We start from the raw sequence: 25,231 nt of genomic DNA, 5'->3' as shown, positions 1-25,231 counted from the left end.
AGGCCACGTGACCGATGTATGGTGACGTCACATGGACTAGGAAGAGGCTGCGGTGCTCATGGAGAGCCCTGGCATCTTCTAAAAGATGATCGGTGGGGGTCCTGGGTGTCGGAGCCCACCAACTTATATTGATGACCTATCTTGAGGATAGGTCATCAGTGTTAATTCCAGGATAACCCCTTTACTAGCTTGTTTTCTATCATCTCTCTGACAAACTCAGCAGGCAAAAGCTCCCCTTAATGCCAAATTAGCCACCTACTGTCATACAAGGGCGGATTTGGCATTTATAGGGCCTCCGTTGCGCCGCTAATCTACGTCCTCATCACACCACTAAGCTCTGCCCCCAACAGTCCAGGAACCTCTGCCCCTGTTGGCCAGCTAAAGCCCCACTGACTACAGAGGGAGGATGTCTCCTTTAGTCTTCTTTTTATTTTTTTACAGTCAGCCAACAGGGGCCCACTGATCTCCAGGGCCCCAAGCATTTGGTAAAGTCTGCCACTGCTGGCGTAATTGGAAAGACAGTAGTAAAGTCGGTGAGACATTTCTACATTTATTGGCAGCTGCCAGCAGAGTGAAGCATATGAGCTCAAGAGAGATAGAGATACAATGTGTTCAGAAAGTCTTCAGACCCTTTCACTTTTTTCACACTTTGCTATGTCACGGCCTTGTACTAAAATAAAAAAATTAAGTTCCCCGCATAGATCTGCTCTCAATGCCCCATAATGAAAAAGTGAAAACAGAATTTTTACAAATCTATTAAAACGAAAAAAGATAAACATTCACATGATCATAAGTATTCAGATCCTCTACTGTGACACTTGAAATTTATCTCTGGGGGTCTCACACTTCTCTTCATCATCATCAACATTGAGATGTTTATACACCTTGTTTGGAGTCCACTTGTGGTAAATTCAGTGGATTGGACATGATTTGTAAAGACACAGCCCTGCCTATATAAGTTCTCACAGCTGACAATGCATATCAGAGCAAAAAAACAAGCTATGAGGAGGAAAGAACTGCCTGTAGAGCTCAGAGACAGGATTGTGTGGAGGGTACAAAAACATTCTGAAATGGAAGAAGTTTGGAACAATCAGGACTCTTCCTAGAGTTGTCCATGCCACCAAAATAAGTAAGAGATAAGTAATAAATAGATAAGAGAGGTGACCAAGAACCCAATGGTCACTCTGGCTGAGCTTCAAAGATCCTGTGTGCAGATGGGAGAAACTTCCAGAAGGCCAAACATCACTGCAGCACTCCACCAATCAGGGTTTTATGACAGAGTGGCCAGAAAAAAAGCCTCTTCTCAGTAAAAGGCCTCATGCACACAACCATTGTTTTGGTCCGCATCCGAGCCGCAGTTTTTGCGGCTTGGATGCGGACCCATTCACTTCAATGGGGCTGCAAAAGATGCGGACAGCACTCCGTGTGCTGTCCGCCTCCGTAGCTCCGTACCGCGGTCCGCAATATAAATATAACCTGTCCTATCCTTGTCCGTTTTGCGGACAAGAATAGGCAGTTATATTAATGGCTGTCTGTGCCGTTCAGCAAATTGCGGACTGCAAAACACACAACGGTCGTATGCATGTAGCCAAAGACACATGAAAGCCCACCTGAACTTTACACAAAGCACCTAAAGGACTCCAAGGCCTCATGCACACGGCCGTTGTGCAGCGGGCCGGACCCAATAAACTTGAATGGGTCTGTGGTCAGTCCGCACCGCGAAAAAATATGACGTCATCGTTTTTTGCGGTGTGGAACAACGGAAAGAAACGCCACGGAAGCACTCAAGTGAATGGGTCCGCATTCGGCCGGTGGCAGTGGTTTGCGGGCCGCAATATGGCCACGGCCTAAGACTGAGAGAAATAAGAGTCTCTAGTCTAATGAAAATTTTTGGTCTCAATTCTAAGCATCATGTCTGGAAGAATCCAGGCACTGCTCATCATCTGCCTATTACTATCCCTACAGTGAAGCATGGTGGTGGCAGTATCATACTGTGGGGGGGTTCAGTGGCTGGGACAGGGAGACTGGTCAGGGTTGAGGGAAAGCTGAATGGAGCAAAGTATAGAGATGTTCTTAATGACAACCTGATCCAGAAAGCTCTGGACCTTTGGTTTACCCTCCAACATCACTATGACCCTAAGCACACAGCCAAGACAACACAGGAGTGACTTAGGGACAACTCTGTGAATGTCCTTGAGTGGCCCAGACAGAGCCCTGAACCCAATTGGACATCCCTGGAGAGACCTGAAACGGTCCCCATCCAACTTGTCAGAGCTTGAGAGGATCTGTAGAGAAGAATGGTGGAAAATCCCCAACTACAGATATGCAATCCTTGTGGCATCATACCCAAGAAGACTGGAGGCTGTAATTACTGCCAAAGGGGCTCCAACTAAGTCTTGAGTAAAGGGTCTGAATACTTATGTCAATGCAAGATTTTAGTTTTCCCCTTTCAATAAATTAGCAAAGATTTCAAACATTCTGTTTCCACTTTCTCATTATGGAGTATTGAGGGCAGAATGATGGGAAAAACTGGATATTTTATTAGACTGCAACATAGCAAAATGTGAAAAACTGAAAGGGTCTGAAGACTCTCTGTATGCACTGTAGATAGATAGATGATGAGATAGATAAAGGATAGATAGATAGATAGATAGATAGATAGATAGATATTAGATAGATAAATGTGGGATAGATATATAGATAGATATGAGACAGATGGTTAGATAGATATCAGATAGATAAATGTGGGATAGATAGATAGATAGATAGATAAATAGATAAATAGATAGATAGATAGATAGATAGATAAATAGATAGATCTGTCACCTGTTTTTCTGGTTCAGGTTGCTGCATCTGCACTTCCGACCTGCATGAAGATAAATATCACATTACATGTGTGTTTTATTATATGTTCTCCATCAGAAGCAGAATCCTAACAACCCAATACTTCCAATCCAATCACACTGGTAGATTACCGTACATGCTGCATGTGTTGTGATCATTGTGCATCTCTTCCATAATCATTATCAATGGAGTACATAGCCGGCCACATTTTTAAATTAGGATTAGGCCTCATGCACACGACCGTTGTTGTGTTCCGTTCCGCAAAATGTGGTTCCGTGATCCGTTTCAGTTTTTGTTTCCGTGTGTCTTCACTTATTTTTGGAGGACCACCAGACATAAAGGAATATAAAAAAAAGTCTAACACAGGTTTGCCATGCAAATGATAGGAAAAAAACGGACGCGGACGCAGATGACAATCTTGTGTGCCTCCGCGTTTTTTAGCGGTCCCGTTGACTTGAATGGGTCCGCGAAATGTTTTCTGCAGAAATGATAGGACAGGTTATATTTTTTTGACGGACTGGAACCACGGATCACGGACACGGATGGCAAACGGTGCACTGTCCGCATTTTCAACGGCTCCATAGAAATGAATGGGTCCGCACCTGAAACGCTAAAATCGGCGGAACAGACCTGAAAACAACGGTCGTGTGCATGAGGCCTAGGGCTTGTTTGTTTCCGTGTCCATTCGTTTTTTCTTTTTGCGGACCCATTGAAGTGAATGGTTCCGCATACGGTCCGGCAAAAACACGGAACGGACACGGAAAGAAAATACGTTCGTGTGCATGTGCCCTAAAAAGGATGAATCTGTTTTGAGTCGTTAAGGACTCTTTCACACAAGTGATAATGGATTGGCTCCGGGTGCGTTCAGTGAAACTTGCACCATTTTGCAAGCAAGTTCAGTCAGTTTTATCTGCGATTGTGTTCAGGTGTTCAGTTTTTTCTGCGCGGGTGCAATCCATTTTCATGCGTTTTTCATGTGTGTGAAAAAAAACTTAAGGTTTAGGCCCCTTGCAGACGAGTGTTCCTCCCGCAGCGAGTCTGCATCGCAGCACCCGGCCTGACCTCCCAGCACTGACGGGATTCACACAGCATTATATTGATTTATGATGCTATGTAACCCTTAGGCCCCTTTCACACGGGCGAGATTTCCGCGCGGATGCGATGCGTGAGTTGAATGCATTGCACCCGCACTGAATACCGACCCATTCATTTCTATGGGGCTGTTCAGATGAGCGGTGATTTTCACGCATCACTTGTGCGTTGCGTGAAAATCGCAGCATGCTCTATATTCTGCGTTTTTCACGCAACGCAGGCCCCATAGAAGTGAATAGCGTTTCGTGAAAATCGCAAGCATCCGCAAGCAAGTGCGGATGCGGTGCGATTTTCACGCATGGTTGCTAGGTGACAGTCTATCCACTGTATTATTTTCCCTTATAACATGGTTATAAGGGAAAATAATAGCATTCTGAATACAGAATGCTTAGTAGGTGATCAATTGAGGGTTAAAAAAAAATAAAAGAATTAACTCACCTTCTCCTCTTGTTCGCGTAGTTCCCGGTCTCTTCTTTACTATCGGCTAGGACCTGTGGTGACGTCAGATCACATGCTCCAATCACATGGTCCATCACCACGGTGATGTACCATGTGATTGGAGCATGTGATCTGACGTCACCAAAGGTCCTTTAGCCCACAGCTCATCATTAAAGAAGTAAAGAAGAGACCGGGAACTACGCGAACAAGAGGAGAAGGTGAGTTAATTTTTATATTTTTTTTTAACCCTCAATTGATCACCTACTAAGCATTCTGTATTCAGAATGCTATTATTTTCCCTTATAACCATGTTATAAGGGAAAATAATAACATCTACACAACACCTCACCCAAGCCCGAACTTCTGTGAAGAAGTTCAGGTTTGGGTACCAAACATGCACGATTTTTCTCACGCGAGTGCAAAACGCATTACAATGTTTTGCACTCGCGCAGAAAAAACGCGGGTGTTCCTGGAACGCACTCGCACATTTTCCCGCAACGCCCATGTGAAAGAGGCCTTACAGTTCTGGAATGTATTGGATAACACTGGCAGCATTATGTATCAACCTGAATGGGTCTGTGATCCGTCCGCACCGCAAAAAAACATGTTCTAATTTTTTGTGGTGCGGAGGCATGGACAAAAACACCACGGAAGCGCTCTGTAGTGCTTCCGTGGGGTTCCGTGCCTCCGTTCTGCACCGCAACTCCAGATTGCGGACCCATTCAAGTGAATGGGTCCACATCCGTGATGCTGGGAGCACATGGCCGGTGCCCGCATATTGCAGATCTGCTGTTTGCGGGCCGCAATACGGGCCACGGCCGGCAACGGTCGTGTGAATGAGGCCTAAGACTGTTTGTGCTGTTATGGCCTTTGTAGAAGCCATAGAAATCTTCACATCTACTAAAGTGCTAACTGTATTACAAGGCAGATGTCTCCTCACATTCATATTTTATAACCTATTAGGATAATGCACCATTATTTCTGTACAAACACACTGAACGTGTCCTTGCGGATATGGGCAGGTTATGCTACATTTCCTCTAAGTATTAGGCACATTGCTGCTATTAGTAGTTCTCTTATAGCTATGCTCCAAGGCTGAATTCACACATTCATTTTTGATGCAGTTTCTTGAACCAAAAAAAGGTGGATCTAAAAGAGAGAAGTGTAAGGCCCATTGCAGAAGAGCGTGTCCGGATTAGGTCCAGATGCGTTGCAAATGCATTCAGTGGAAAATGCGCAATTTCGCAGGCAAAGTCATTCAGTTTTGCCTGCGATCGCGTTCAGTTGTTCAGTTTTTATCCCGCGGGTGCAATGCGTTTTGATGCGTTTTGCACGCGCGTGATAAAAAACTGAATGTACACAAACAACATCTCTTAGCAACCATCTGTGAAAAACGCATTGCATTCACTTCTATGGGGCCTGCGTTGCGTGAAAATCGCAGAATATAGAACGTGCTGCGATTTTCATGCAACGCACAAGTGATGCGTGAGAAACCCCATTGAAATGAATGGGTACGGATTCCGTGCGTGTGAAAGGGGCCTAAGTCTTTCTTCTATACTTTACCTTCATTTTGTATCCACCTCTATGTTTGGTGTAAAAAAAAAAACACATTTAAAACTGCACCAAGTGCAGTGACCCAGTGGTTCACTGCTAAAGGGTTAATGCTATGGGTCATTTGTAAAGGGTTAATGTTATGATACACCATGGTTCACTTCTAAAATTGTTAAAATATTTACTGAGGTGTTAACTGTACACGATCACTAGTACAAATGGCCACTGTGACTTATTATGCAGTATGTATATCAAAAGGCTGTATATGGGTAAGGCTACTTTCACACCAGTGTTTTTGCTGGATCCGTCATGGATCAGCAAAAAATGCTTCCGTCATAATAATACAACCGTCTGCATCCGTTCTGAACGGATCCGGTTGTATTAGCTCTAAAATAGCCAAGACTGATCCGCCTCTAAAACCATTGTGTCCAAGAAAACGGATCCCTTCCCATCAACTTACATTGTGAGTCATGATCTGTCTTGCTCTGCACCACATGGCGGACAGAAAAACGATGCTTGCAGCGTTATTCTGCCCGCGATGGGGACGCAACCAAACGGAACGGAATGCATTCTGGTGCACTCTGTTTCGTTCAGTTCAGTTTTGTCCCCATTGACTGAAACATTTTCCCCGCTATTTAAGATACTATGACGGATCTCAATAGCGGAAAGGGACAGCGCAGATGTGAAAGTAGCCTAAGAAAAAAGTTAACTGGCAGTCCTAAGTAAGACTTACAGGTGGTGGACTGGCTCCACTTACCCCTTGCTGCAGGGTAGTTCCTGACAAGTCAGCTGAGAGAGAGGATGTGTATGCTAAAGCTGGAAAAAAAATTCTCCAGGGAGACAACAATCCTGTAAGTGAGAAGCTGCTAGAAAAAGCAACTTTTGCTAAGAACAAACCTCTGAGGGAAAGAAGCAATTTTTGCAGATGGTTGAGGACCATTTAAGGGGACAATGCTTGGACAAAGACAGTAAATACAATGCACGCATACGGCTGTAGACTTTAATGCGTGTGGTTTGGGTTGTATTGCTTCTGGCGCCCGCCACACTACTCAGACGGACTGGCCATCCGATCTAGGACTGCACCCTATTGAGTTGAGGGAGATTGCGTGCCTTTGGTCTATTGGAAAGATTGTATGTATATGTGGAAAGACACTCAGGGTAGACCACCAGCCTAGCCTTTCCTATACACAGCCTTTGGGAAAAAATCTACCCTGTGAAATACTTGAGAACTGTATTTGCACTGTGACAACCATCATCAATTCAGTACAAGAGAGACTTTATTTTACTATAACCAAGCTGGACTGGTGATTGGTCTCCATATCTGATTTGGTTGTCACTACTCCACTACCGCTACCCATTCATCTAACATCATGGGCACCCCAGCCACCACCAGGGGAGAGACCCCAGAGTATAGCATGTGCACCGGGGGGAAGAAGAGTTGGGCCCCACTCCATTCACTAGATGCATGGCCCAGAGAGCGTTGGAGCGGCAATAGCCACTGTGAGAACTACAACCACCTGCACTACCGCCTTCACCGCTACTATCCTCTCCACACTCGCGAAAAGCCGAAGAACTGCTTCAAGACTGTAGTGTATGAATAAAGCCTAAGGCTAGTTTCACACAGCAGAACTGTTCCGACAGGTCTCTCTGTATCAGTGGTTTTAGTCCAGCCGATTCTCGCCATATTTGCCAAATTGTGGCCAGATCTCCGCTGATTCCCATTACAGTGAATAGCGCCAGGCGGCAATCATGTAGTTTCCGGCAATGCCGAATCCAGAGACACCCAACAGACTGTTCCCTGCCAGAACAGCCTGCTGGATCTCACTAACGCTAGTGTAAAACAAGCCTTAGTCTAAAATCACACAAGCAGTTTCCGACTAATGCAGGTTTTAAAACCAACTACAAGAAAATATCTGACAAGGATGCCAGATCATGCGCAATAAGAAAAAGGCTATGCAAGTGAATAAATTCAGCTAAAAAACCGTGTATCTGTACAGGGTCCATAATTCTTACTGACGTTCACACGAAAGCCGAGCTGTGAACCGCAAATTGCTGTCCGCAATGCACGGGCACAGACCGTGTGCCAGCCGCATGCGGATCGCGACCCCATTTACTTGAATGGGTTCTGCGATCCCTCCATTCCGCAAAAAGATAGAACAAGTTCTATCTTTTTACGAAACGAAACCCCACAGAAGCACTCTGTAGTGCTTCCGTTCCGTGGTTCCGTTCCTCACCGCATCTCCGGATTTGCAGACCCATTCAAGTGAATGGTTCCGCATCCGTCATGTGGAATGCACACGGCCGGTGCTCGCATATTGCGGACCCGCTGTATGTGGGCCGCAATACGGCCTCGGGGGACACAAGTTCGTGTGAAAGAGGCCTTAGGCCTCCTGCACACGACCGTTTTTTTCCCCCGTTTACTGGCCGTTTTTTGCTTTCCGTATACGGCACCATTCATTTCAATGGTTCCGCAAAATAAACTGAATGTACTCCGTATGCATTCCGTTTCCGTATTTCCGTCCAAAGATAGAACATGTCCTATTATTGCCCGCAAATCACGTTCCGTGGCTCCATTCAAGTCAATGGGTCCGCAAAAAAACCGAACACATACGGAAATGCATCTGTATGTCTTCCGTTTCCGTTCCGTTTTTTTGGGGAACCATCTATTGAAAATGTTATGCCCAGACCAATTTTATCTATGTAATTACTGTATACTGTATATGCCATACGGAAAAACGGACCAGAAACGGAAACACAACGGAAACAAAAACCGGAACAACAGATCCGTGAAAAACGGACTGCAAAACACTGAAAAAGCCATACGGTCGTGTGCAGGAGGCCTTACAGTGGATTCAGCAGGAAGAAGGAGTATATTTCTCATTCCCTTCTAACCTACTTCTGACTTGTGGCTCAAAAGACTGCCACAAAAAGCTGTGTGTGACGCCACCCTCAGGCTACTTTCACACGCAGTTTTAGTAGCTTTTTTGGTGTGTGTTTTTTCTCTCGTAAAAATGCCAGCTCCAAATGTTAGCTGAAGGTCCATGTGACATATGAAACGCAGGATACACAAGTGTCTTTTTGCACCTGGTGTTTTTTTTTTTTACTTTCTTGCTTCTTTTCAAAAATGCTGGATCTGAAGCTGATGCTCCTGGCAATTTTTCAGTCATTTTCACATCCTCTTCTCCATACCGTAGGTGAAAAACTTCAGTGGTAAGACACACTTAGCGGCATTTATCAAGGTGTTTATGCCAATATTGTGATGTAAAAAAGTCGCAAATGATGGTGCATGCCATGTTTGCACCATTATTTGCGACTTTTCACTTAAAAAGCAGGCAGGGCTTAGTGGAGTGGTATAGCCTCCTGCAGTCCCAACGGACTTACTATCATTTATGCCAGAAAATGGCTCACAGCTGGCATAGATTTGAGTGTCTGGCACAAGGACTGCCTGGAAATGCACCAAATTTATTAAAAGGCCCTGTGCCTCTTAATAAATTTGGCGCATTATGTGCCGACAGACTTTATACTTAGACTGGTGTTACAAAGGCACAGAGGGACTCATTTATTAAGCCCAGCAATTTACACGCTGGTCTTAAAGTGTAAGTGTCATTCTTTTTTCTTTTTTTTTTGTAATGTATAGGGGCAGTGATACTGACCATTTTTGTAATATACTTTAATTACTGAAATCGTACATTTCGATCAGAAAAATAGCTCTAAAGTGGCCCATTTTTAGACATAGCAAGGCTCCTCTCTCTTCTGTTTACATAACAGTCAGTGTGGAGCAGGTCTCCACAGTTATGTAAAGAGAGCAGCATTGCTAAGGCTCAAAATGGGCCACTTTAGAGCTATTTTTCTGATAGAAATGTATGATTTCAGTAATTAAAGTATATAACAAAAATGGTCAGCATCACTGCCCCTATACCTTACACAAATAGAAAAAAAGAATGACAGATACACTTTAAGTCTTTCTGTGCTGCTGGAGTAAGCTCCAAAGTTATTTGGAGGGGTAGGCCTCTACATAACTTGGGTACTTCCTCCAGCAGGACGTGCGACAAACCTAAATCTACACCAGCTCTCTTGCTGGCGTAGACGTAAGCCATTTTCTACACCAAAAACTGACGTAGAAAATGATGAATGAGGCGGGTCTGCCGGCCCACCCTCTTCCTCGCCCATGTCATGGCTCCATTTCTCGACATGTCGGAAAAAGTGCCGTAAGCAGGGAAAAAGTCTCATATTTTGTCGCAAAATGGCATGCTACAAAATCTGCGACCAATATACGCCACAGAAGTGGTGTATATCAGTTAAATAAATGAGCCCCAGAATGTGTATAGTATATGTGCCCCACTCTGTGCAAAAAATGCCTAAAAACACCACAGTGGCAAAAAACCCAGGTGGCCAAGAAAAAATTATAATACACGTCCACTTTATGTGGCATTTCTTTTGTGGCATAAAAACGTTCAAGTGCAATGATCCATTCAAGACACAAAAAAGCAAAAAGATAACCTGCAGTGAACACAGTAAATGAAACCTAAACCCTAATTTTAGCAACCTTACTACAAACCTGTATTATTATTGCTGACCACTAGGTGTCACTGTAGTCTGTTCAAATAAAGCAACCACATGCCAGGGATCAGTTTTCATGCAGCACTTACTCAGAATCAGCAGAATCCCCAGTGTGAATAGGACCACTGCAAACACCAGGCCTCCAATCCTCAGGCTTTCATAATCTGTGGAAATAGCATTTAAAGGGGTTATCCCATGGCATATGTACATGACAATCTCTTTCTAACAAAGCTAGAACCAGCCCTGCACCTCACATGGATCCATAGATCTCCCCATTCCCTGCTTTGCTAGATTTATATCAATCTGACAGCTCAAGGGGCGTGTCTTTTCTGCTGCAGCTAAGGGGGCGTGTCTCAGTTCTCCCTATCACAGCTCAGGGGGCGTGTCTCAGCTCACCCTATCACAGCTCAGGCGGCAGTTAAAAGATAAAACTGAGCATGTGCGACCTTCTCAGTGAGCAGGTCAAAGAAATAAGAGAAAAACAAACAGCAGGTGGCGCTATACAGATACATTTTATTGAATAACTCAGTGGCTATGCTAAATGTTTAATTAAATGCAATTAGAAAAGTATTCAGATCCAGGTGCTGGTGTTAAAACTGTAGAATATTTCATTACTTTTTCATTAGGATAAATGCAAAAAAACGGTAAATATCCCTGCTACTGCAATGTTTTATTGGGCATTATATTACAGTATTTTTTTTGTTACACTGTATGACCTATTTGTAGTAGATAACATAATCCAGTGAAGCCACTAGAAAAGAGTTAAGACCACCTCTTTGAGAAGACCCCCGGTCTAGACCAGGTTTTTGTGCAAAGGATTTTTTTTCAATCCCTTATATCCAATGTATATTTGGCCTCTTCTTTGAGAGGACTATAACTCTAGAAGATCAGTTTTCACTGCCATTTTGGATGATCGTCTCACAGCAGGCATACCACAGGGGGGCAGTACAGGAAGCCTGGTATTGAGGGGCAGCAGGCACCAAACACTGGCACAGTATTGGGGCAGCACACCAGGCATAAGAAAGTGGCGTCACAGTAGACATACTGTGGGAGGCAGCACATTATTTGGGCAGCATTAGCAGGCCCAATAATGCAGGTACCAGCAAGAACAATATTAGGCACAGTATTGGGGGTAGCAACAGGCAGGTTAATGAGGCCAACGGCAGACACAATAATAGGGGCAGTAGTCTGGCACAATCAAAGGGGCAGCAGAACTTACTAACATTTTTATCTGCCAGTTAAAACCAGATAGTAGCACATCTCCTTTTTTTCTAATCAGCTTTTATTTTCTGATTGCAGATTTTTTATTATTCTATTTCCCGAACATGATTATGGGGGCGGCCACTAATGCTAATAATAGGCACCACTTCTTGGTCTGTACAGATCACTTTACTGCAGTAAAGCTTATATTACACACGCAGATGAAGCAGGCGATTGTTGGGAGGGAAGCGTTCCTTCCCGGCAAATCGCCTGCTCGTCAGTGGAGGAGACTGCTGCTATTACTTGCAGCGATCTCCTCCTCAGTATAGGGAGGAGTGATCACTAATGCCATCGCTCGTCCCCATACTGAATCACTGTTTGCCAGCAGCAGATCGTGATTACACAGCATGATCTGCCGCCGGCAAACTAGGATTTTTAAACCTGCTGAAAGATTCCAGTTACCCGATGCTGGTTCATCAGGTGATCCCCGACAGTATTACACTGCCAAATCATCACTAACAAGCGTTCATACGAATGCACAGGCCATTGATATAAAAATACCAGACAAACCCTTTAAATCCCTGCTCTTTCTATATTTAGGGGTCCAATGTCTGGTCCCACTCAGTGACTGACATGTTGACAGCTTTCTATAGACAGTAACGGCTGTCAGTCATCGCATAGGACCGCCCCCTGGACTCCTACGTACATAAAGCAGAGTTTTAAATGAATAAATTATAAGTTATATTGAATAATTTCCCATAATATTCTATGTCAATCTGCTCCGCTCTGTCCCAGCTACATCTGATTACCTTACCGTAGGTAAATGGATCTTTTTCTTTATTATCTTCACCGACACCTGCAAGAAATACAGAAAAACCTCAAAATGTGGATTTCTCAAAATCGACATTTCTTATCTGAGAGATAACCTTACATGACTGTAGCGCGGCAGAACTACAGCGACTACATGAATGAGGTAAAAAAAAAAAAATCTAGTTCCCTGTAAAATAATGACATCCCTCCATTACCAGACTGTGTGCCAGCTGGAGATCCAGACACAGGACCACCAGGGATCATGGAGGAGGGGACATCACAGTATGTATAGCCTCAGGGCTCATGCACACGTATTGCAGTCCGCAATATACAGACACTGGCCGCGTGTACTCCGTATCACGGATATGGACACCCATTGACTTGAATAGGTCCACATCTGCCAGATAGAACCGAAGATAGGGCTTCACCTATCTTTTTGCGGTGCGGAGGCACGGATCGGAAGCACTATGAAGCGCTTCTGTGTCTTCTGATCTGTGCCTCCGCACCGCAAAAAGATTGAACTATCATATGGCCGTATGTTGCGGATTGCGGACCCGTTCAAGCCAATAGGTCCGCATACGCAAGCAGAGTGCACACGCCAGTGCCCGTGCCGCAGTCCGTAACTATGCTCATGAGCCCTTAGGGTGATGACTAGAGATGAGCGAACTTCTGTTTTAAGTTCGGCGTCTAAAGTTCGGCTTCCGGTTAGCGAAGGATCCCGATATGGATTCCGAATTCCGTTGTGGTCCGTGGTATTGATTCCGCTACCACGGACCACAACGGAATTCGGAATCCATATCGGGATCCTCCGCTAACCGGAAGCCGAACTTTAGACGCCGAACTTAAAACAGAAGTTCGCTCATCTCTAGTGATGACCCATTAATAGTATATAGTGTATGGCCATGGGGAGTGCTTTCATGTTGCCTGAATGTCATGAATAATTACAACCCCCCCCTTTTTTTTTCTTTACTGCTATTTTTCCAGTTTTCAGTAATTTCGAAACCTAATTTGCAGAGTGTTAAGAATAAGCTGAGAAGACTGAAGAAATGATGGGCGATCTTACCTAGTACTGGCACCAAGACAGAACAAAGGAAAATCAGAGCAGTCTCCATGAGCCCTGTAAGAAGCAACAGGAGGTTGGTGAGAAGAAGGTAGAATTGGTAAGAAGCTCCTATGACCTGGTGTGACGCCTTTACTACATTACTTAATCACCATTATACCGCCATATTATAAGCTTGATACACTAGGTGTAGTGAGATCAGTCTACTGTGACTGCCTCCGATTACCATCATATATCATGTCCGCTCTACTCACTCAGAGCTGCTGATCTTTTATGTGGTCTGAGGGCCTCAAGGCCGCCCGCGTTGTGCTGTTTTTCTGCGACGATTCTCAGTACCAGAAAGTCTATGACATTAGACAGATCTCATGGACACTTTGGTTTTTCTTCCATGCAGAAATTGACTTGCCAGGCAGGTTTGAAATCTGCAGCATGTATTTTGATCTCCAGCAAAATCGCATCAAATCCGGAAAAAAAAACGAAAACGTAACTAACGAATTTCTCCAAGTCTATTCGTACTCGTGTGCAGGATTCTTTCAGACAGGGCCCACCAATACAACAGAGGCTCTATAACGGCCAGTGGAAACTGCACGGGGGATGAATGATCACTACTACGATCCTTCATCTCCCACACACTGGACTTTACATTCTGTCACCAGCATACGCGCTTTTCACATAGAGAGATGCGCTGCCGGCCAGACCGAATTTTCAAGACGATCCAATCAGCCGACAAACAAGCTCGTACTGGCACCAGATGTGAGCGATAAGAGTATATTTGCCTAGATATTGGGTATTAGTGCATTTTACCATGGCACCACACAGAAATGTATACCCGACATTATATATAACTGAGTATTATAGCCCTGACGTCAACTGTCATATTAGCTATATGATGTTGGATATGGCTACATAGTAGTGATATCCATAGAACACTATCGGGGAGGCGGTACGTGTTGGTACGACTGCCCTTATGCCGTTGTGCTAGGGGCACACAAGTCCAGCTGGCCAAAGATACAGACAGAAGAAAGCTGCCGTCTTGTTGTCCTGCCGCAGAGGAGATTCGGAATCCAAATCGTCATAAAAGGTAAAAAAAAAAAAAAAAACGCTGAGCTTGCACCGACGCTGCTATCCCAAAAGTTGTTTCAAGGTACTAATGTCACATCAAGTCCGTTAATTAAAGATGTATAAAAACAACGCATTTCAGGACTGGACCCCTTCCTCGGGTAATACACACTAAAAGGCCAAGTACAACAGCCCATATAAATATATACCGACATATACACATCCACATAAAAGCTCCAGCCCTCAGGCGGGTTAAAGGTCACCCTACACAAAAAAATAATAATAGTGAATACGTAGATAAATGTCACAGAGTCCACAATCCATAGTACATCATCCCTTCACATCCATAGTATTTATGTGATAAGAAGATGTATGGATTGCGGACTCTGAACCATTTATCTGTGTATTTGCTTATTTTTATGAACAGAATTTTATGCATTTTTATGAAAGCATGGGGTGACCTTCAACCCGCCTGAGGGCTGGAGTTTTATGTGGATGTGTTTGGGTGTATATGTGGGGTATATATATATATATATATATGGGCTGTTGGCATTTTAGTGGGTATTACCTGAGGAAGGGATTAGTCCAGTCCTGAAATGCGTTATTTTAAGACATCTTTAATAAACGGACTTGATGTGTAATCAGTACCTTTATACTCCTTTTGGTACAGAGGCGCCGCTGCAAGCTCACCTTTTTTTTTACCTTTTATGAGGACATGGCTACATAGTACTCATAGTGCCAAATTTGACATTGTGCATACAAGCCCTGGCATTGGATATGACTGTGCACATTGTTTGGATGATTGGCAAACCTGACAGGACTTCCAGTTCCTGTCTGTCTGCACCTGCACAGACAGGGTGACATGTGCTGCGGCAGCCAATGACATGGACTTGGCTAATCATTGGTTGCATTGGCGCACTTGACCCTGTCCATGTGAATGCTGACAAACAGGGACCAGAAGTCCAGGGCAGACAGCCAAAGAGACAGAACTGAGCAGTAGGGAGCAGGTAAGTATGGTATGTTTCCCTTCATAGATCCCACTGGGGGGACTCAAAAAAAAATATTGACATTCTCTTTAAGCAAGTTCAAACCAGCGGAAATGCCCACTGGCGTGTATTTCCCCTGGAATCCATAGCAGAAATCTGAGACAGAGGGCTCATGCACACGACCGTGCCGTGTTTTGCGGTCCACAAATTGCCGATCCGCAAAACACAGATGCTGCCTGTAGAAATGCCCATTCTTGTCCACCAAAGGGACAAGAATAGAACATGTTCTATTTCTTTTGTGGCCCCATGTAACGGAGTAACGGATGCGGACAGCACACATGTTTTGCGGCCTCATTGAAGTGAATGGGTCCACATCCGAGCCGCAAAAAATGCGGCTATGATGCGGAACCAAACCACGTTCGTGCGCATGAGCCCTGACTTTTCCCAAGGTTTTGCAGTTTGCACTGCTGTGGAATCCACAGTGGGGTCAGCCCAATTTAATGGGTCTAATCCACGTGTGGCCGCTGTGGTTTCTGCCGCCTTATCCACATGGAAGCTGCATGAAGAACAGACATTGCAAATATTTTTTAAGTCCGTGCGAATTAAAAGAAAAGGCGACATAAGCAATAGTGGCAGAAATTCCCATTCACTTTAACCAGATGCTCACTTTAAGTGCTCCGGCACAGATTTCAACATGAAAAATGGGCCATAATCCTCCTAAAATAAAGTCGCCGTTAGTTCTGTGTCTTCTACAAATTCAGAATCAATGTGGTCTTGCTTTGTGGCTCCTCGGTGATGCCTGATCTAAATCAATGTAGAAGGGGAGCTACATCTGCTGGAGCATGACTTAACCCTGAGCATGCTGACTGTCTCCATTGATATATTTTCTATGACACATATATACACTCTAAGCTCCAGGATTGAAAAGCTTTGAGTATTTTCAGCTCTCAGGTCCAACTGCGGACTTGTCAGGGATGGTTGCCTTGAAGCATCGCCTGGATGTTTCACTGCAGAGTCCTGCAGATCCCAAGTAGTGGGAAGAGGAGGCGTGCTCTGCTCTTATCCCTGAATCAGGACATCTGAAGGATCTGGTACAGAGGCAGCTTGGGGACGGCAAGAAATGGCACACAGCAGTCAAGATTCAGGTACAGCTACTTTACAAGGATTACTTCCCAGGTCAGTGAGAGATAATCGCCACTCCATGCCCATCTGCATTGTCCTTCTCCCATTCTTCCATCCTTGACTCCTCTACTGCAGATCTCTCCATGCTTCTAGTTTAACCTTAACATTTTGGGTTTCATCCTCTGCCTCATTCTACTGCTTGGTTTACAAACCTTCTTCATCTGCATGCACCAAGCAAGGGAAATGGTCGAAGAGATGCATACACATATATGTATGTTATGGCGTGAACATAGGTCCATGATTAGTAGGGTTCCCTTTCCATGGACTATTGCTGTAAATATAGTGCACCTAGCCTTCCTGCTGCCTGAGGTAAGAACTGAAATGGCGCCCCCCCCCCCCCATGCCAATTTCATAACCTAACCCCTTTGCCACATTGAAAGCTCTCATTGCCCATAGCCCTTCCGCTGCCCCCCTCTTGCCCCTACCTGGTGCTGACTGAGGCGATTGCCTCACCTGGCCTCATTGGTGGTGCACCCCTGGTCGTTCCCAAGTCTAGTGATTGAGGAGCCCCAGAGACATTTATACTAGTAGCCCATAAGACTGCAATATGTTACTTAGGGGCTGCGGTGACAGATTTTTGGTTGGGGCCCAGGAACTTCAAGTTATACCATTCATTCTTGCACATTCTCACACTCAATGTGGAGCTTTCATGGTAGGTACTTTGTTTAAGGCTCCATTCACACGTCCTCAAATGGGTCCGCATCTGTTCCGCAATATCGGGGAACGGGTGCGGACCCATTCATTCTCAATGGGGCAGGAATGGATGCGGAGAGAACACTATGTGCTCTCCGCATCCGCATTTCCGGAACTTCCGGGCCGCGGCTCCGCAAAAAAAATAGAACATTTTCCTATTCTTGTGGACAAGAATAGGCAGTTCTTTGGGGGGTGCCGGCCGGGTGTATTACGGATCCGCAATACACTACAGACGTGTGAATGGACTCTTAGGGCTGTTTCACAGGAGCGAGTCCATTGCGGGAATCACGCTCCGTGTGCGAGTGTGATCCTCCGCTCTGGACTTGCAGGAGCGTACGACATTATCATGATTTATAATGCTATGCTTGACCTTTTTTCTACAGAATCATACTGACAGCTTTATGTCACTATGATTCTGTAGAAATAAGGTCATGCAGAGACACATAGCATTATAAATCAGTATAATGCCGTGCGCTCCTGCAAGTCCAGAGCGGAGGATCACACTCGCACACGGAGCGTGATTCCCGCAATGGACTCGCTCGTGTGAAACAGCCCTAAGGGTATCATGGAATTATTTTCTTGTGGATTTTCATGCATCAAAATCTGCCACTATTCAGTGTCCCTTTCAATGGGAATCCGCAACACAGAAAGTGACATGTCATTTCTTGATGTGGAATATGGCCTGTCGGGTAGTAGCCGTGTGTGTATCAGCCCCATCAAAATGGAGCAAATCCGTGTGCAGCAGGGGCGGATTGGCCATAAACCATACAGGAAAATTTCCCGGTGGGCCGGCCAATGGAAGTTGTTGGGGATGTATTTTGTGGTGGACTGTGGTATTTGGCTCTGCTGGGGTGGTATAATGTGCCACAATATGGTATTGCTGACCCTGCCTTCCATCAATTTGGACCCGACTACGAAACTGGGCCACTTTTAGTATTTATTCAGGGCTACTTTAAGTTCCCAGTCCGCCCCTGGTGTCCAGAGTTGTGTTGTGACAAACTGCAAATCCGAGGTGGAAATCTCAGGTTCAGCCTTGAATTTCTTCCGAGGATTCCACTGCAAATACACATCAAGTTTTTCTGATGCACGTTTTAACTGCGTGTGAATATAGCCTTAAAGATACTGAAAAACTGAGCGGTACAAAAAGGACCTTGGCTCTATGAAGAACTATTGCACCCACTTATTACTGAGGGTCTCAGTAAAGCTAGGTTCTATATACATGGTTTTTGAACCTACCATTGGGTGTATACGCTTAGAATAATTTTATATAGATACTAGCAGAAGGACCCAGCTTCGTACGGGTATATTTCATCTATTTCATTTAATGTTTGTGTGTGTCGTTAAAAGATATCGACAGTATCCCCCATAACAGTGACCTCTACAGCACCCCGCCCCTTTAACAGTGAACTCCACAGTCCCCCACCCCTTAACACTAACCCCCCACAGTGCCCCGACACTTTAAAATGGGACCTCCACAGCAGGCCACCCCCTTAACTTTGACCTTCACAGCAGCCCGCCCCTTTAACAGTAAGTTTCACATCACCCCACTGCCTTGACAGTGACCTCCTCAGGGGCAAGCACCCTTAACAGTGACCTTACAGTAACAGTACCCTGCTGCCTTAACAGTGACCTTACAGTAACAGTACCCCGCTGCCTTAACAGTGACCTTACAGTAACAGTACCCTGCTGCCTTAACAGTGACCTTACAGTAACAGTACCCCGCTGCCTTAACAGTGACCTTACAGTAACAGTACCCTGCTGCCTTAACAGTGACCTTACAGTAACAGTACCCCGCTGCCTTAACAGTGACCTTACAGTAACAGTACCCTGCTGCCTTAACAGTGACCTTACAGTAACAGTACCCTGCTGCCTTAACAGTGACCTTACAGTAACAGTACCCCGCTGCCTTAACAGTGACCTTACAGTAACAGTACCCCGCTGCCTTAACAGTGACCTCACAGTACCCCGCTGCCTTAACAGTAGTGATGAGCGGGAGGTGCCATATTAGATTTCGCGATATTTTGCGAATATTCGATTGAATATTCGTATTATATTCGTCGAAATCGAATATTCGTAATTATTTCATTTATCGCGAATAATATGCGATTAAATTAATCGTACGATTTTTTTTTATTATTTTTTTCTGTATAAGGCAACGTTCCTATGACTATGGCTAGGCTAATATGTGTATTTTACGAATATTCTTAATATTGCTCTAACTTAGTCTTTTAGAATATTCGTAATATTCTAAAAGACAAAGTTAGAGCAATATTACGAATATTCTAAAAGACGAAGTTAGAGCAATATTAAGAATATTCGTAAAATACACATAGATTGTAATTTAGCTAATATACTGCTAAAGTAATTTTTTTAATAGTGTACATATTTTACAAAACTGAAGTTCAGAAGAGGCCAAAAAAATTAGACAAAAAAAAAAAAAAGGATTATAGCACTATATTAGCTAAATTACAATCTATGTGTATTTTACGAATATTCGTAATATTGCTCTAACTCCGTCTTTTAGAATATTACGAATATTCTAAAAGACGAAGTTAGAGCAATATTAAGGCTATTCTAAAATACGAAGTTAGAGCAATAATATTACACTTTGGCGTACTGCTCCCCGACAAGCGTCCCCGTCACCATGGGAACGCCTGTGGGTTAGAATATACCATCGGATCTGAGGTTTTACGATCCCAGGGAAAACTCAAATCCGTTGGTATTTTCTAACCCACAGGCGTTCCCATGGTGACGGGGGCGCTTGTCGGGGTGTTTGTTGTATGCTGAAGTTGATTAAATAACGATTTTGTCATGCGCTCGGGCACACATATTAACCATTACGATTTTTCTGTTGTAATAGTCGTGAACTCGAATATTTTAACCAAGATTATTGGATTCGATTAGAATAGGACGGATATTCTAAAATTGAATATACAGCAATATATTCTTTATTTCGAATATTCCGGTCCATCTGAAAACGTGATTCCTTCCAGCTTCAATTCAGTTGCTTGTGGGCCAAAGGCTCATTGACCCACAAACAAGAAGCAGGGAGGAATCATATATTTTCAGATGAAAAAAAATAAATAAAAAAAATACGAATATTCGATTTCGCGAATATATGGAACTATATTCTAAATATTCGCGAAATCTCGAAATTGCGATATTCGAGATAAAAATTCGAAATTCGAATATTCGCGCTCAACACTACTTAACAGTTACCTCACAGTACCCAGCCGCCTTAACAGTGACCTCACAGTACCCCGCCCCCTTAACAGTGACCTCACAGTACCCTGCCACCTTAACAGTGACCTCATAGTACCCCGCCGCCTTAACAGTGACCTCACAGTACCCCGCCCCCTTAACAGTGACCTCACAGTACCCGAAGTAAATTGATTAAGTTGCACTTGTTGTCCAATTTGTGGAACACCTAAAGGGTTAACAAGGTTTGTAAAATCAGTTTTGAATACCTTGAGGGGTGTAGTTTATAGAATGGGGTCATTTTTGGGTGGTTTCTATTATGTAAGCCTCGCAAAGTGACTTCAGACCTGAACTGGTCCCTAAAAATTAGGTTTTTGAAAATTTCTGAAAAATTTCAAGATTTGCTTCTAAACTTCTAAGACTTGTAACATCCCCAAAAAATAAAATATCATTCCCAAAATGATCCAAACATGAAGTAGACATATCGGGAATGTAAAGTAATAACTATTTTTGTAGGTATTACTATGTATTATAGAAGTAGAGAAATTGAAACTTGGAAATTTGCAATTTTTTACAAATTTTTGGTAAATTTGGTATTTTTTTTATAAATAAAAATGATTTTTTTTTTACTTCATTTTACCAGTGTCATGAAGTACAATATGTGACAAAAAAACAATCTCAGAATGGCCTGGATAAGTCAAAGCATTTTAAAGTTATCAGCACTTAAAGTGACACTGGTCAGATTTGCCAGAAGGTGAAATAGGGCCGAGTCCTTAAGGGGTTAAAAATGTACCATAGCTTCTGAGTTATTCAATAAAATGTATCTGTATAGCGCCACCTGCTGTTTGTTTTTTCATATTGCTTTGTCCAGCTCACTGAGAAGGCCGCACATGCTCAGTTTCATCCTTCACCTGTCTCCTGAGCTGTGATAGGGAGAGCTGAGACACGCCCCCTGAGCTGTGATAGGGAGAGCCGAGACACGCCCCCTGAGCTTAGCAGCTGTCAGCTTGATATAAATCTAGCAGAGCAATGAATGGGGAGATCTCTGGATCCATGTGAGGTACAGGGCTGGTTCTAGCTTTGTCCTGTACTATATGATGTCTGATTGTCATTTTTTACATTAGTCATGGGATAAACCATTTAAAGTGTAACTGTCATTCTTTTTTTTATTTTTGTAATGTCTACTGTGATGACCCGTATGACTCTCTGGTACAAAAAGTGGTGCACGTCGATGCTTGCCTTATGTAAAGACTAATAACTGCATGTCTATATTATTAAATGAGTAGAAATTATAATCCTTCTAATAATACAAAATGAAGCAATTACGTATATCATGTGTCGTGAATACAGGTGACAATTGCATTGAAAACATTTGTATGGAGGGGCCATTATATGTTATAATTATACAGAAGGGCGGATATATATTATAATTATACAGGAGGGCCATTATATATTATAATTATACAGAGGGTCCATTATATATTATAATTATACAGAGGGTCCATTAATAATGGCCCCTCTATGTAATTATAATATATAATGGCCCCTCTGTAATATTAGGATATATAATAGCCTCCTCTGTATTACTATAATATATAATGGCCCCTCTAAATTATTTGTATACCGTATATAATGGCCCCTCTGTTTTATATATAATTTATAATGTATATATAATTATTAGTATATATTAGTGTGCCTCAGCTCCGATCCTCCTATCTGTATGGCTCTACCACAGTATTGGGGGGGGGGCGCAGCAGGATGACTGTGTAATGTCCATCCACATATCTGTTTCACGGTAGGGTTGGGGGGTGGATATAGAATTTGTCTCACCCTGCTGCATCCTGGCCCCAGACTTCAGGTCACACTGTGCGTGTTCTGAAAACTGGGGGCTCACACCCATCTACTACATTATCTGTACTCAGAGAGTTACCACTGTGTTATCTGTAGTGTTACATAGGACTGCAGGTGACATCTACTACATTATCTGTACTCAGAGAGTTACCACTGTGTTATCTGTAGTGTTACATAGGACTGCAGGTGACATCTACTACATTATCTGTACTCAGAGTTATCACTGTGTTATCTGTGCTGTTACATAGGACTGCAGGTGACATCTACTACATTATCTGTAGTCAGAGTTATCACTGTGTTATCTGTGCTGTTACATAGGACTGCAGGTGACATCTACTACATTATCTGTAGTCAGAGAGTTATCACTGTTATCTACTACATTATCTGTAAAAAAAGGGGCGTGTCCACAGGTTGGGGGGGAGGGGGGGTGCAATACATGGCTTGCCCCACGCTACACCAATACTCCGGGTTATTAAGATTACAACATTTATATAGTTTTTCTTGTGTTTTAAAGGGATTCTGTCATGACATTTTAGGCCTATAACCTAAACATATGGCCAGGTCCGTACTAATAACCTGAATCCGAAACTGTACTTATTAAATCTGCCTGTGGCTCTATTAGCACAGAAAACAGTTTTTTATAACCTGTCATTCACCTACCTAAGGTGCCCAAGGGGACGTCGCCTCATACAGTGTGCCCGGCTGCACCCATCTCCGTCTGGTGCCCAGCGCCGCCTTCCCAGTTGAAATCGCCGCTCTCCCTGTCTATAGTGCCGCCTTCCTCACCTCAGCGCCGCCTCCGCAATCCGGTCCCTCAGGTTATGCCTAGTGTCATACAGCGGGGCGGTGTGACAGACACAACAGGTGGGGCTCCATTCCATGTCCACACCTGGGAAGTTTTCGGCATTGCACATGCCGCACTTATCAGTCTCCTGGCCACAAGCCACCTTTGAAATGTTTGCAAGTATGACTTCGGACATCATAGAAGGGCGTCTCCATCTCAGGACCCTCCCTCGAGCATAGAACTGCTAAGTAAGACCTGCTCTTGTATTGGCAGCCCTCCATGTTGTGCCTATGAGATCTGCTAATTCTTCAAGGAGTCCAGGAGGTCTTTTCCATGAACCTCCTGGATGTTCTGAGCCTCTTTGGGGATAGGACCCTCAGTGACAGAACAGTGCTGCTGTGAAGGCGGATTTTTTCTTCACTGTGTACACATTCCCATCAGTGATTACTTTTGAGTTCGATCATAACAGTATAAATTCCTGTGCACTGAGCTCCCCCTAGTGGTGGCTGCAGGCAGCCATTTTTTATCATGTACTATATCAATGATTTATTCCAGTTTTTGATGTGACTACATTGAGAAATATTGTGTTCAGAATGAGCCCCATATTTGTGAATTAATGACAGCAGGAGCTTTTTTTTTTTTTATAAAAAATTTCCTCTACTTAATAAAAAAATAATTGCCATTTGTCAAGCAACTCATGAGAAGGCATGCTAAGTTTTGATGTGGGAACCTATGAGTGCTGTCTATGGCCCCCTGCAGTACACACTTATTTACAGGCTATGCTGGAACTTGTAGTACCTCAGTGCTGCACTGCACATTTATTCATAGGCTACTGGGACCTGTAGTACCTCAGAGGTGCAGTGCACATTTAGTCACAGGCCATGCTGGGACTTGTAGTACCTCTGTGCTGCAGTGTGCATTTATCAGGCCATACTGGGATCTGTAGTACCTCTTTATTTACAGGCAATGCTGGGATCTGTAGTACCTCAGTCCCGCACTGCACATTTATCAGGCCATGCTAGGATCTGTAGTACCTCAGTGTTGCAGTGAACATTTATTCTCCGGCTATGCTGGGACCTGTAGTACCTCACTGGTGCACTGCACATTTATTCGCCGGTTATGCTGGGACTTGTAGTATATCAGTCCAGAAGTGTGTATTATATATTTTTTTAACCTTTAGGCCATGCCAGGACTGCTCGGGGGTATTTTGTAATATTTGGTGACGCCGCGTGCAGTGGCTGAGGAGGCCTGTGGTTCAGTCGCTGGGCGGCTCTCCTACGTGTTTCTCCTTCTGGTCCCCATGGCCTCGTGCACCTCATCAGTAACACCAGCGGTGCCGGGATAACTCTCCACCGCCATAGCACCCCAACTCCCAGGAGAAAACCCAGGCACGTCTGCCTTCTTATCTATGTGCCTGCCTGCAGATGTACTGTCTCCATAGCAACGTAGGGAGGAGAGGCTGCCATGGCAACAGCAGGAGGAAAAAACACAGACAAAAAAAACAAGGACTATCTCCCAGCATCCTCCTAATCCGCACCAGAGGGCAATGGCATCTAATTCGTCTTGTAGAGGAGTCATCTTCACCATGTAAGAGCTGAGCAATGGAAAACATGGCCGTCCTGCCCGTCCTCATGCATTCACCTTCCAGTATTGACACGCAGCACGAGTACACAGCTGTGCGATGTACGTGACGATCGTTAGCTATAATTAGTATGCCTATGGGACTCACATGATCGATTCCCACTATGGAGGTCTGCTTTCACGTTCCACACCGGGAGCAAAAAATAAATAAAAAATTGTGTCTGGCATTCCCTATTATTATCGCAAGAAACGCTGCAAAAACACGGAGCGAAAAGTGCAGCAAAAAAATAAATGCAATAAAACCAGCAGAAACCAGCTTTACTGGAAAAAATAAATTAAGGG

General features: G+C 44.0%; 1 protein-coding gene across 2 annotated transcripts in view; it reads right to left on the bottom strand.

Moving 5' to 3' along the window:
- The window catches only part of LOC120996088 (FXYD domain-containing ion transport regulator 6-like), a 117,508-nt gene that overhangs the window by 3,552 nt on the left and 88,725 nt on the right, over positions 1-25,231 (bottom strand). For both annotated transcript variants that reach the window (XM_040425793.1, XM_040425802.1), the window contains exons 2-5: positions 13,559-13,612; positions 12,500-12,541; positions 10,575-10,649; positions 2,827-2,866 (exon numbers count right to left, since the gene is read on the bottom strand). In XM_040425793.1, the coding sequence (XP_040281727.1) occupies positions 2,827-2,866; positions 10,575-10,649; positions 12,500-12,541; positions 13,559-13,607 (206 nt within the window). In that variant the 5' untranslated portion in view covers positions 13,608-13,612. The remainder of the gene's footprint in view (positions 1-2,826; positions 2,867-10,574; positions 10,650-12,499; positions 12,542-13,558; positions 13,613-25,231) is intronic.

Source organism: Bufo bufo, chromosome 1 (genome assembly GCF_905171765.1).
Source record: "Bufo bufo chromosome 1, aBufBuf1.1, whole genome shotgun sequence".
NCBI classification, from domain to species: domain Eukaryota; kingdom Metazoa; phylum Chordata; class Amphibia; order Anura; family Bufonidae; genus Bufo; species Bufo bufo.
This window is presented reverse-complemented; position numbering and strand designations above follow the sequence as displayed.